At 56.9% G+C, this 13,562-nt stretch overlaps 2 protein-coding genes across 4 annotated transcripts; one reads left to right on the top strand and one right to left on the bottom strand.

Moving 5' to 3' along the window:
* Window positions 1-2,347: 2,347 nt before the first annotated feature.
* Window positions 2,348-5,937, bottom strand: LOC130835823 (collagen alpha-1(III) chain-like). Of its 2 annotated transcripts, none has more exons than XR_009049047.1 (2): window positions 3,854-5,937; window positions 2,348-3,547 (listed from the first exon to the last, which is right to left on the bottom strand). XR_009049047.1 is itself a non-coding variant. In XM_057707682.1 (2 exons), the coding sequence occupies exon 1, from the start codon at window positions 4,927-4,929 to the stop codon at window positions 4,102-4,104; it is 828 nt and encodes a 275-aa protein (XP_057563665.1). In that variant the 5' UTR covers window positions 4,930-5,937; the 3' UTR covers window positions 2,348-3,547; window positions 4,071-4,101. The 2 variants fall into 2 exon arrangements, 1 of the variants encoding a protein (XP_057563665.1); XM_057707682.1 differs by having other exon boundaries at window positions 4,071-5,937.
* GJB6 (gap junction protein beta 6) lies at window positions 4,557-12,635 on the top strand. Of its 2 annotated transcripts, none has more exons than XM_057707684.1 (2): window positions 4,557-4,759; window positions 11,122-12,635. In XM_057707684.1, the coding sequence occupies exon 2, from the start codon at window positions 11,137-11,139 to the stop codon at window positions 11,920-11,922; it is 786 nt and encodes a 261-aa protein (XP_057563667.1). In that variant the 5' UTR covers window positions 4,557-4,759; window positions 11,122-11,136; the 3' UTR covers window positions 11,923-12,635. The 2 variants fall into 2 exon arrangements, with proteins under 2 accessions (XP_057563667.1, XP_057563666.1); XM_057707683.1 differs by lacking the exon at window positions 4,557-4,759 and adding an exon at window positions 5,086-5,374.
* Window positions 12,636-13,562: the final 927 nt, after the last annotated feature.

Here is a 13,562-nt window from a genome sequence, read left to right on the forward strand (position 1 = left end):
GGGCACAGACAGTGGGCGTGTGAGCACACAGCCCTCCCACTGCGGAGGGCCTCAGGAGACCACACGCAGAGGCCTCCCGGGCGGCCGGCCAGGGGGCACCAGCAGAGCTCAGCGGCCTTCCCGCCTGCAGGGCAGACCCGGGCTCATAAGACGGGTCTTTGCCTCACGTGCCCGCGGACACTGGTGGCACCTCCGCAGGGCACATCCCCCCAGGGCAGGGTGAAGCCCACACCCTGGGCTGTCACTCCTCACCCCGTACTGAACTGCAGGGACTTGGGTGCCAGCTGTCACAAGACACTAGGTTTTAATTACATGCAAAAAAATTACAACATCACACCCATAGATGGTAATTCTGCAGAGATAATTTGTTAATCATGGAAGAGTCTTTAAAACCATTACTCAGGTTAGGAAAGTGAGTGCTCATTGGATTTAACAAAATTCCCTGAAAACCTGCTACGGACAAGGCACTTTACGGGCTGCTGTGCCGGGTGCTGGCACTGGTGCTGGTGCTGGGTACTCGCTGTTGGATGTTGGGTGCTGGTGCTGCTGCTGAGTACTGCGTACTGGGTGCTACTGCTGGGTACTGGAAGCTGATGCTAGGTACTGGGTACTGGGTGCTGGTGCTGGGTGCTGGGTACTAGAAGAGGCAATGATATTTCTGTCCTCAGGGACATGTTTCACCATAAACACGTGTAGGTAAACTCTCAGTATCACATAAATACAAGGAACACACAGAACCTTCTGGGGGAAGTGACTATTACTCATGAGAACCAGGAAAAGCCGCATCAGCTGGGCCCTGAGAGCAGATGGAGAGCGTAAAACCCAGGCCACGGGAGCGGCGTCACCCAGAGACGCGGGCGGGGACGCCACGTGGGGGGAGGGGCGGGGACCGATGCGCCTGCGGCCACCGGCGGGTCCGGGGGGGGGGGGGGGGGGGGGAGGCCGGCGCCCGGGGCGGGGGCGGGGCGGGGACACAGCGGGACCACCTCGGGGGCTCTCCCTTCGGCGCCCACGCGAGCCCCCGGCCCGCGCCCTGTCCCCAGGCCCCCCCATTCGTGGACCCTCAACGAGGGATGCGGATGAAAGAATCAGCCAATGAAAGGCCCGAATAAAGTCACCAGAAAGATGCGACCAGAGACGGCAGAGGAACCCGAGGAGAGAATCAAGGCCATGTCCCCCACCCCCGCCAGGGACCGGAGGGCCGCCGGGGGCGTGGCTGCGGCCGGTGAGCGCGAGGCTGGCTCGCCAGGCTCCCCCCCTCCCCCCATGCCTCGCCGTGGGGTCAGATTTGGCGGGACCTGTAATAATACACTTCGAGTCTGCTTCCACACCGTCCACGCCCTCGCGCTGCTGGACACGAGCACAGGAGGCACAAGGGAAATCCAAGGCGTCCCCATCCACCGGCGGTGGGGCGTCATTCACCCCAGGAAGAGGAAACAGTTCCAAGGTGGCAACGACCTGGTTGCACGTCCAGGCCGCCCAACCCAGGGGTGTGAGTCGTGGGCCCACGGATGCCAGGCTGCTCCCCCGGCACCGGCTGGACGTGCTCAGGCCAGGATGTGACCCGCGTCGTCGGCTAGGAGACGGGTGACTCTCCCGCGAGCCACGCAGAGGTTTTCATCAAAGACTGACCAGAGCAGAGTGGGCACAGCGCTGCGTCCAGCCCAGACGGAGGGCTGGCTGCCTGCACGGTCTGAGCTGTGAGCGGACACGGGAGCTTCAGGAGTAAAACAGCGCGGCTTTGGGTCAACGTCCTGCGGCGGGGCCTGGACAGCCCAGCGCACTGAGGTCAGCTCAGAGTCTGCACACAGCCCCAGGGCGTAGCTGTCAAGTAGATGAGTAACTGTCTCCAAACCCTCTTTGCCCCTCAAAAAATAATGCTTTGAGAACCCAGGCCTCCCTGTGTGCGGTCTGCTCCCTTCCCGTTTTCTGTGGGTTTGCTGCGAAAGTCAGAAGCCCCCAGACTTTCCAAGCAGCCACCACAGAGACACTGCACAGGAGCGACCCTGAGCCTGGAGCCCCTGACATAAAGGCGGGTGAGAGGAGGCAGAGAGAGCGGTGGGGGGGGAGGGGGGCGGCTGAGGGGCCAAGGGCTGCAGTCCGGGGTCTCCCACCCCCGCTCGGCAGCTGCCGGGCACCGTGTGAGGCCTGGAACAAGGCGAGTCCTCACCTATTTACTGAGCAAATGAGAAAGAAAATCACTGCAGGGATCCGTGTGATACTAAACACATCCATTAAGAGAACAAGCTGTTTCAACATTTCCACGGTTTGTTGTGAGTAAATGCTGCTAGATACAGAACACTCTTCTGTGAATTAATGCCAGATCTTAAGCTAAAGGGCCCAGGGCTTTACTTTATTCAGTTTTTAATTAACAGACTTTATTTGTTAGAGTAGTTCTAGGTTTACAAAAAAAAAAACAACTGAGCAGAAAGTATATTGGGTTCCCACACACCACCGCCTCCTACACAGTTTCTCCCACTACCAGCATCCCCGACAGATGGTACCCTTGTTCTGGCAGGTGAGCCTGCACGGACACATCAGCATCGCCTGGAATCTGTGGTGTGCACCGGGGTTCCCGCTTGGTGGCGTACTTTTTCTCCGGGTTCGGACAAATGTAAGATGATGTGTACGCAGCATTACAGCCTCATGCAGAGCAGGCTGCCCTAAAACTCCTCTGTGCTCCATCTGTCCATCCCTCCAGCCACCCAGCTCCCGGCCACCACTGCTCCGTTTGCCGTCTCCACAGCCTTGCCTTTTCCAGAATATCACATAGGTGGAATCACGCTGTATGTAGCCTTTTCAGACGGGCTTCTTTCACTTAGTCACATGCACCTAAGTTTCCTCCATGACTTTCCATAGCTCCATAGTTCATGTCTCTGTATCACTAAATAATATTCCATTGTCTGGCTGCACCACGGTTTATTCGTCCATCACCTACCGAAGGACATCTTGGGTGCTTCCAGTTTTGACAATTATGAATGAAAGTGCTGTAAACATGCGTGGGCAGGTTTTCACGTGGACGTAAGTTTTCAGCTCCTTTGGGTAGGTACCGACGAGCACGATGGCTGGACCGTATGGTAGGACTAGCTCTGTAAGAAACAGCCAAACTGTCTTCCAAAGCGGCTGTAAATCTGAATTCCCACCAGCAGCGAGTGAGAGTTCCTGTTCCCCACACCCTCCCCAGCACTTGGACTTTTCATGGTTTGGGATCTTAGACATTTGAATAGGTGTGTCGTGGTATCTCGTTGCTGTTTTACTTTGCATTTCCTTGGCGTTGTAGCTAAAAAGTCATCACCTCATCACCAAACCTAAGGCTACCTCTAGTTCCAGGCTACCGCCCCGGAACAGGGGCCTTGGTCCAGAGCATAACCGCTCAGGCGGTGTCGCGTGGAGCCCGCCACAGGACACGGAACGCGGGTGGTCCTGCCTCGGCAGCAGGAGCCATCTCCAGGGCCAGCTGCTGTGTCGGCCGGGCTGTGCCAGTTGAGACGCAAAGCCGCCCGGAGCGGCATGTGCTGTGTCCACCCGACGAGGACCCTGCCCGGTGCTGTGGGAGGGCGAAAAGGGCTTAAACTGCTTATAGTCCCCAAAGAAGTTTACAATCTGCTTTTAAAATTGAGTTGTTTTACTATGCCAACGTGTGTGCCCGGCTGGAGCGTCTGTCTGGGGCTGGGGTTGGGGGAGTGGGAGACTGGGAAAGTGCCAGACTCTGGAGGGCAGGGGAGGACCCGCCAGACCCTGAAGGCCACAGACACACGAAGGCAGCAGGTCTGCCCCGTGAAAACGTCCGGAACAGGTTTTTGTCTCTCCACCCCACCTTCAGGTGTTCCAGGGGCTGCCTCAGTATTCTCACCCTCTCTGTTTCAGGGACAATTCTCTGAGAACCTCCTTCTCCTCAAAATATTTAGGCAGAAGGATCTCTGTAAAGTCTTGTTTCCTCTTCTGCAACGCTGAAGACACATCTCAATCATCACCCGCAGCCCTGTGCCTTCCAGAAGAGGCCCCCGCAGCAGCGTCGCTTCGGGGGACTCAGTTACCCACCCATTTCGTGGAATAAGCAAGACACACACCTCCAGTCTGACGTGGGGCAGGTCCGGACCCCTAAAGCCGGGTCCCTGTGCGGCTCCCAACCTTCCCACCCCGCTGGCCTGCAGCCCCTGCCTGGGGCGGCCCTGGGCGCTCAGAGCCCACCCGTGGGTGGGAGGGGGCGCCGGCAGGGTCTACGCCGGCGAGGCGGGGCTGGCCGAGGGAGGCCCGCTCGGCCTCCGCTGGAGGGGTGGCAGGGGACCGGCGTGACCAATAACGCTTCACCTCCGCGACGTGGCCGCGGTGAATAGAGCCCCGCAGCCCCGGGCCTGCAGGCTGCTCTCCGAGGGGCGCGCGAGGCACCCGGCGGGCCGGGGGAGGGCGGCCGCGTCCGGCACCAACGCAGCCCGCCCCGCGCGCCCCGCGCCCCGCGATCCCCCCGCGCCCGCGGCGCGCCTCCCGCCCGCCCAGCGTCAGGCCGGAGGCGGGGTGGGGCGCGGTTAAAAGGCGCCGCAGGTGGGAGCCGGGCCATCCCCGAGGCGCGCAGGCCCGCCGAGCCGCCCCGCTCCCGCGAGCCCGCGGCGCCCGCCCTTCCTGTGCGTCGGGCTGCGGCGGAGACGCCGCCCCGCCCCGGACCCCAGAGCCGGATCCCCGACCCGGATCCCCGCGCCTGGACCCCCGCCCCGGACCCCGCGCCCGGATCTCCGCGCGCGCCCTTTGCCCCGCCGAGCAGGTGAGCCCGGGATGGGGCGGGGGGTGGGGGGGCCCCTCGGGCGGAGGAATGGCCTCCAGCAGCCGGTGCAGGTAGGTCGGCAGCCGGCGGCGCCCGCGCCCTCGGCCCCCGCACCCCCGCGGGCGACCCGCTCCGGGGGCCGGGCTGGGGGCGGGGTGCGGTCGGCGCATCCGCCCGCGCCCCGCATCCTCCCGCTCTCAGGAACGAGGATGGACCGGTTTGACGTTTACCCCGACGGTCCCCCTAACTTGCACAACAGGTTTTATAGACGCCTCACGTCGCGTGTACAAGTGCCCCTGCCCCTTCCTCTGCTGCGGTGGGGATTTTCTTGGCCTTCGTGGGTCCCTGAGCGGGTCCGGCTCGCGTCTGGGGGCGCGGGGCAGCCGGCCGGAGCGGCCGCAGGACGTAAGCCGGGAGCCTGCGAGCCGCACGTGACAGCCACCCGGTCCCCGGACAACAGTGGTTGCCGCCGGTGACACATCTCAGTTGAAAGGTGGAGGCACCGGAAGGTGCTTCCTGCCCGACGGAGAAGCCGGGTCCCCGGCGTCCCCCGGCTCGGCCGTGTGCTTCGGAGCGCCTGGGCCTCCCTGCCTGGCGAGCAGCACGGAGTGGGAGGTGAGTGCGGCCTGGAAGCCGCGCAGGGACCCGGGCCAGCGCCCCCGGCCCTCGCCCTCTCCCTTGGGCAGAGCTGAGGCCACAGAAGGCTTTTCTTGCCCCAGTTCTGGCCGCGTCTGGCCAGTGTTCTAGAAGGAGACGTCCTGCCCCAGCCAGGCTCCTTAGAATTGCGGCTTTGTCTGCGGCCCGGTTCCGCGAGCCTCCGGGGTGGTGTTGGAGCCCTGCCAGGCAGGGGGGAAGGGGTGATGAAGAGGGAGCCTCCACAGAGAACGCCTGTGACATAACGGGGGGGGGGTCCCCATCGCCTGCACCAGGTACACCCAACCCGGACGATGTCAGTCCGCTCCGCTGCTTCGCAGTGTCTTCATTTAAAGCCACGTCTGGTACAGGAAATGGGAACGTCTTTCTCTTTTTCTTTTACTTCTCTGAATAGTACGAGCTTTAAGAAGGAAAAGAACCAGCAGAGGTTCCGACTGAACCGTTTCCACAGGGTGAGGGGCAGATTCTAACCCGCAGCTCCTCGCCAGGCGCCCGGCGCAGTCTGAAAGCTCGGGAGCTGTGAGTGGTTTGCATGCTTCAGTTAAATTGTTAGGTGGAATGAAATTGTGGGAAAATAATTTCCGGCCCGAGCGTCGGGTCCGTGAGGGCAGAACCCTGCCAGTGGCTTCATTTTCATGTTAAGATTTGTTTGACTCCCTTGATCCAGGAGAATGAACTGGGTCCCCAGAGGGCTTTTCTGTTTTTATTCCCAGGATCATTTAACTCCAGCTGGACCTAAATGTGTGGAAAGGACCCAGGTTTGCTTGAATGAACAGGGACTGCTAAATGGCAACACATTTTTTAACGCTTTGAATTCTTAAATGGAATAAGAAATACATGTACAGTATTAAAATACGCCTTCCTGAAAAAAATATTTTGTGGGTCTAGGTTCTAAATAATTGTGGCAGTTACTTTTGGACTTTAATTGTATATGTTAAATACATTTTTAATATACATATATTCAAATTGGAACACGTTTTAATTTTAAATGTATCTTTTAATAAATACCAAAGAATTTAATTCAGAGGACCCCATTATATAACACACCTCCCACATGTGGACATATGATTACATTGAATCTCGGTTTGTAATAGCTCCGAACCGTTAAAGTTTACTTTGGACAAAAAGAAAAAAAAGTACATGTAATTCTATGAATTGTCTATTTTTATGTTTAGACTCCACAGACAGGATTTTTTTCATTTTTATTGCGTTAATTTTGAAGAAGTATATAAATCCTAAATCCATTTTATCGCTAGTCGTTACTTTGAAGGGACAGGTGATGAATATTTGAGTCATTAAACTTAAACATCAGTTATCATCCCTTGGATGACCTGAGATTTCCAGAGACACGAGGAAAAGACTCTTCTAGATTAAGGAGAGAGTTTAAGATTTTTTTTTTAGGCTGCTGACTTGGGCGTGAGGGAGTCTATCCGATTCCTCAAACTCCACCTCCTCCGTTTCGGTGCTCAGGGAAGGGGCTTGGGGCTCGGGATCGGGCATCTCTGTCATCATTCTTGTTATTACTGTTTTGATGGGAAAAGAATCTACGCTGAAGATTTTATTTTGATGTTACTGTGGATTTGAAGCACAGAGCATCAGGAGACTGGCAGGGTCCAGACAGCCCCATAACAGTCCTGGGGACCAAGAAAAACTACCACCGGGGCCGTGCCGTGGACCCCCAGGGAGGCTACTAGTTTCCCCTCCACGGGTCACATCCTCACGGCCCTCTGGAAGCTGCACCCGGGTTCCCGTTCCTGGGGGTGCTGAGCACTGCTGGCGCCTGGTGATGGGTGATCGATTGGTGACGGATGGTGCGGGGGAGGCCGGCCCCGGAAGAGGGAACCTCGCCCTGAGTCTTCTCTGGCCGCCAAGCTGTGAGTCCTTGAAGGGAGGCCCAGGGCGCTGGTGCTGCATTGGCCTTATTGCCTCTTGTCTGCACGGGCTCCTCCACCGTCCGAAGCCCATGAGGACACAGTGAGGAACGTTCTGTCCTCAGGTCCACCAGGGACTCGGGGATGACTTTGGAGGGAGTAACACCCTGGGAGGGCTTCGCCTCGTGGCAGATGCTGCGCGATGCTGAGGCTTTCACTTTGGTTCTGTCATCAGTGGAACTGACACAGCTTTATTAAGCAAACTAGTTAGGATTAAATTCTTGTATAAGAAGCTTTAAAACAAGAAATTATATTACTGAGGCAGAATGCTAATAGACTTGAATTACTTATCACTCTTCCTGACACTGTGTCTCATCAGAAGTCAGGACCCTGGTTTCCTGTTTTCAGAGCTAAGCACTTGGCCGCAGCTGAGTGTCCACCGTGACCAGAGACGCCGCGCAGCCCGGCGGCTTTTGCCTCTAGGAGCTTGTGTCACCACCTTCCTGCAGAGGAGCCAAGCAAACCTGTTCTCTCCCTAAAAGAGAGCCAGGAAGGCACCAGTTAAAATAAACCGTGCTGGTCCACAAAGAGAGTTAATATTTTACTTTTTATTGGAAAATCTCCTCCCATTGGCTGCAGCCGGCTTGCAGCATGAAAGGAAAGAGGAACTTCATTTAATACTAATCGTGAGGGTGTCAACAGAGGCGGTGACTTTGGAAAGTAATTTTCAAAGGTCTTTGCCTTCAGATCTTCTGCCACCAAAATGTTTCTGACAGGTTCCCCCGGGGGCTTTCCTGCAGGGGAGGGAGAAGGGGGCCCAGCCTTCCCTCCTGGGGTGGAAGAGTCCTGGGGGCAGGAAGCTTGGGGGTGGGGTACACACCCCCGGCCTGTCTCCTAGTACTTGTGAGGTGAGCTCTGCTTCTGCTGGAAGCCTTGAGAATGACCTGCGGCCAGACCCCAAGGCTTCCCCCTAAGAGCCACGGAAGGATGCAAACAGACACTGTAGAAGGCTTCTCATTTCTTTTTCTTTCTTTAAAGGCAAATTGCTGGGTTTTAGTCAAAGTCAGTAAGTATTGTAAAATAGATTATTTTCTGTTCAGCTCTGCTACTTTGATAGAGCGTGTGAATTGGGGGTCCAGAAAAGTCAAAAGAAATAAAGCTGCTGCCACGATAATTATCCTGTTTTTTAAGGAGATGCCCCAGTGGGCAGGGGTCAAGGATTCTGCTCTGGAAAGGGGGGGGGGGGGCAGAGGTTAACCTCCCGACCTCTCCCGTGACATCAGCCTCTCTGAATTCCTTCAGGCCAGTGGCCTCTGGCCCCTGGTGGGAGGTGGGGGTGCCTTACTCAGGCAGCTGAAGATAGAGAACTCAGAGAGGAAACAGTCTTCTTACTGGTGGGAGAATTTACATTCTCTGCACTTGGGAGGGTTGGAGAAAATGTGACCTTTGTTTGACAAATGAAAACCTCGCTGCTTGGGTGAGTTCCCCACACTTCAGTGGGAGGCGTGTACTGGTTAACCAAGAACATCTCCGTCTTGTAAACAGACAGGATGCACCTCCCAGGTGAGCAGTCACTGTAAAATATGCTCAAACATCAAGGTTTTCATTTTTTCCTCCCACTGGGCGCATCCTGGTGCTTCCAGAGTAGAAGGGTGACAATTAGGAAGATTTATTCTGACAGCTTCCACCAGGTGCTAAGAGTTAATTCTACCGTCGCATCATCTCCAATGAGGTTTTTAAGTCAAAGATATTACCATGGACTTGGAAATCCTTTAGGCCGTGGGGTCAGAGGCCCGGGGGGTGGCAGACGCAGAGCCGGAGACCCGTCTTCCTGACGGAGGCCCCCACGTCCCCACCGTGGCGCTCACCCAGCCCCGATCAGAAGCGTTAAGGACGAGGAGCCACAACTGTAAGGAGTGTGTGTTTGAAGAGTTGTGCTTTTTTCTCAGCTCTTTTTTTTCAAAAGGCGAAAACCTGGCTGTCTGTAAACGCTGCTTTGTGTGCCGCTGAGTCCTGGACGCGCACAGGGATCGAGCCCCCCGCCACGCGTGCCCCCGGCCCCTCGGCTGCTTGCGGGGCTCCCTCTGGGCTCGGCCCCCACTCCTCCGCCGGGCGGACGCCACCCACGCACGGGTCTTTCTGGAGATGGGCGTGAAGAGCTGCCCAGGGACCCCGGGCTCCCCGGGCTCCGGGCTCCTCACCAGCCTGTGAGCTCTCGAGCCCTCCCGGCACCGTGTCGTGGGGCACACGTATCCCGTCTGTGGGGCTGCTCCTGGGGAGGACACGAACAGCCCTGCAGGAGAGCGTCAGGGTGCGGGACTCATAACCTGGACACGCGACGAGCTCCTCGCGACGTGGGGGGGCCGGGGCCCGGGCCCGGGGATTCGAGGGGACAGCTGACCGCTGCGTCCAGCAGACCCTGGGTGAATGCTGAGCGGGGCCGGGGCTGCAGCGGGCCTTGGTGACGTGCTGGGAGGCAGGGCTTTCCCCGCGCTTGGGCTCCGTCTGTCCTGGCCAAAGAAAAAGGCAGGAGATGTGGACGATTCCAGCCGCAGCCCTGCTCGCCTCCCCCCCCTTCCGCCCAGCGATCGCCCACCTCCCCGCCCCGTCCAGACGACGGAGGAGGGCCCCTCGCAGGCATGGCCTCCTGAGACCCCGAGTCCTTCCAAGACTCGAAAAGCCAAACCAAGGGCAAAAGACGGATTTCTCAGAAAGCAACCAAAATGAGGGCTTCCTCTCATAGCACAGGACTGGCTTGATTAGCGTCTACGGGAGCCGGCGCCTGGGCACCCTGGGCACCCCTGGGTGCCGCCTCTATCACCCACTGCCTCCGAGGGCAGCCGGTCCACGCCGCACAGGCGGCCGGTGGACAGAGTGGGGGACCCTGGGGAGGCTCGGGGGTCGGCCTGAGAGGGAGAAGCCTGACCCCACATTCAAGTGCAAGAGAGTCTGCCCCCAGGGGATTGACAAAAGGCCTTTGGGGCCCCCTCCCCATGAAAGGGTACTTGTGTGAGCGTGTTTTTCTGAGGAGACAGTCTTTCACTTTCAAAAAATTCTCAAAGGGTCCATTATTCTTCTTTTTTCTGAGCAGAATACTGACCAACTCTTTGGTCTGCTGTGGCAACGCAGAAGGGGCATGTTTGGATTGTGCAGAGTTTCTGTAGACGTCGAGGCCCCTTCCCCCGTGGACGCTGGATCAGAGCCTTCCCGGGGGGCCCCATGCTGCAGGCGGGGCTCTTGGTGTGAACTTGGTGCTTGTGGGCAGGGGGGCAGCCCTGCCCATTCCAGGGGAGAAAAGTCAGCACTTTCTGTAAAAGCCTGTGGATCTCTTTTGGGGGAGGCTCTTTGAGTGGTTTACGGAATTCGGTTTCCTAAGAAGCCGAGACTACCGCAGAGGATGCTGTTCCCGCTAGAGGTAGATCTAAGTATATTGTACAAAGTGAACGGATACACGTTTGGTTTCTTTTTTCCCTTCTTAGTCTGCTGAGTAAAGCAGATTGTGTCGTTCCAATGCAAGATTTTTTTTTCTTGGAAAACCATGTAGTGAATGTGCTCCCTTGGGCAAAGCGGGACAGGGAGGACAGGGAGCCTGGAGACCAGTGCGCTTGCCAGAGGTCCTAGGTTAGGGTCGGGAAGCAGCCTGACGTGTGGTCCTGATTGGAAGCCCCCACGAGAGCACGAGAGTGTCTTCAGAGAGGGTGTTCCCTCCTGGAAAGCCACCTACTAGCCGTTTAAAGGGTGTCCCCAGAGCGGTGGTCTCCCGTCTGTAACATAACAGCAGTTTTATAAAGAAGGAATGTTCCACTGACTACCCTGTGCTACTTCTCGCCTGTTCAGGAGTAGAGCGGCAGGATGGACTGGGGCGCGTTGCAGGCGCTCCTGGGGGGCGTGAACAAGTACTCCACCAGCATCGGGAAGGTGTGGCTGACCGTCCTCTTCATCTTCCGGGTCATGATCCTCGTGGTGGCCGCCCAGGAGGTGTGGGGGGATGAGCAGGCCGACTTCGTGTGCAACACGCTGCAGCCCGGGTGCAAGAACGTGTGCTACGACCACTTCTTCCCCGTGTCCCACATCCGGCTCTGGGCGCTGCAGCTCATCTTCGTGTCCACGCCCGCCCTGCTGGTGGCCATGCACGTGGCCTACTACAGACACGAGAAGAAAAGGAAGTTCATCAAGGGAGAGATGAAGAGCGAATTTAAGGACATCGAAGAGATCAAAAGCCAGAAGGTCCGCATCGAGGGTTCGCTGTGGTGGACCTACACCGGCAGCATCTTCTTCCGGGTCATCTTCGAGGCCGCCTTCATGTACGTGTTCTACATCCTGTACAGCGGGTACCACCTGCCCTGGGTGCTGAAGTGTGGCATCGACCCCTGCCCCAACACGGTGGACTGCTTCATCTCCAGGCCCACGGAGAAGACCGTCTTCACCGTCTTCATGGTCTCCGCGTCTGTGACCTGCATGCTGCTGAACGTGGCCGAGCTGTGCTACCTGCTGCTCAGAGTGTGTTTCAGGCGATCGAAGCGAGCGCAGAAGCACAGACATGCCCCCAACCACGCCCTCAAAGAGAGTAAACAGAACGAAATGAATGAGCTCATTTCTGAGAGCGGGCAGAACGCCATCACAGGCTTTCCCAGTTAAACGGCTGACGGCACACGGGGCGGACGTGTCGCAGAGCCGGGGTCTTCTCCCGAAGGCAGGGCCGACCCGGCACCCTGGCTCTCAGCTGAGACTCTGTCCTTACAAATGACTTTCTTAATTTCTAGAGACCTGAGTTAACTTTCTGTAGAATAATTGGGCCACGAAAGTGGCACGTAATCAATCATGTGGTCTGTCTCTACCACCAGGCCTTGGTGTGACTTTTACATGTGGGTTTAAGTGGACCGTCTGACATGGGGGTATTTCCTGAAAATTTAAGGGTGTAACTGTTATCAATAAAGAACACTTATCTAGAAATTGATACTTTTATTAGGAAGAGATATTTTTATAGGATTGAATGTTTTAGTTCTGACTTTGAATTTATATAAACTATTTTTATAATGACTGGTCTTCCTTACCTGGAAAACATGATGTTAGATTTAGAATCTTGCCATAAGTATCTAATATTTGAACTTACTCTGTCTTGTTGTAGGTATTGTTTTGTGTGGTCTATTGACGAGTCTATGAACTGTCATGGCTCTTAGGGTGGGACGTGTTCACTGTGCAATGTATTTTCCCTGCTTTCTGGGCATGGCCAGAGCTGTATGGAAGCGGGAAGCTTTTTTAAAGAGGCTGATTTGCAATCAAACAGCTGAGGCAGGAATGCACTCCCTCAATAAAGATGAGCCCATTGCTGAAGCCACCGGCTCAGGGATTCTGTTCTGTCCGGGTGGTCTGACAAGTGGTTGGGGCAGGTTGCTGGGGAGGCTGTGGGCGCAAGGCTGGAGTAGCGGGTCTCCGCAGACCTCTGCATCCTCCTCTCACCCCTCAGCTTGGAGAGGGGTCGGCTGCTGCAGGACGTGGAAAGTGTCCTCGGGGTCAGCCCAGCCTTGACAGAGGGCAGCTGGGGAGGCCCTCAGAAAAGGGAAGGGGTCCTTCAGTCCGCGGTGACCGAGGAAGTGCCCAGCTCATCACCCACAGGCTTTCTGGGTGGACACAGATGCTTTTAACGGGGGTGCTGCTGCACCAGCTGCGGGCCGGTCACTCTGGAGATGCCACACACCAGGGCCACCCCTCTGAAGGGCACAGTCAGCACACATGCCCCGCGTAGGGACACTTAGTGAACCTTCTCAAGGGCTGGATGTGCGTGCACCAGGATTCCAGACCCTCTCCCCAGAAAAACAGAACAGGAAGGCTCATCTTCAGAATCCAAAGTGAATTCCAGACATATCCTTCCATCCATAAATATTTTAGTAGCAATCCATGAAAACCAAACTCTAACCTTTAAAAACAAAACCACGATTCTCTCCCATGGAAAACCCAGTCCTCATCCGTAATTCCCAACGGTCCCAGGACGGCCTTTCTTGATAACAGGCTGTTTGAATAGGTCTCAGGTGACGCCCATAAACAGGAAGAGGGGTATGGGGGGGGGGTGGATGAAAAGGCCCTGGTGACACCCCCACCGCGTGGGAGAGGCTCTTCCCACCTGCGTGCTCTGGGGCTCCTGGCCATCCCCCTGCTCGTCCATCTTCTATTTCTCCTCAGCTTCTCCACCCCCTCAACGCTCCTGCCCCCGGAGCTGCCTCTTGGCCACCCATCAAGGTCTGAGGCGGTGTCCACACTGCCAGCCTCCCCCCTTCCGC

This window comes from Hippopotamus amphibius, chromosome 14 (assembly GCF_030028045.1).
Source record: "Hippopotamus amphibius kiboko isolate mHipAmp2 chromosome 14, mHipAmp2.hap2, whole genome shotgun sequence".
Lineage (NCBI taxonomy): Eukaryota > Metazoa > Chordata > Mammalia > Artiodactyla > Hippopotamidae > Hippopotamus > Hippopotamus amphibius.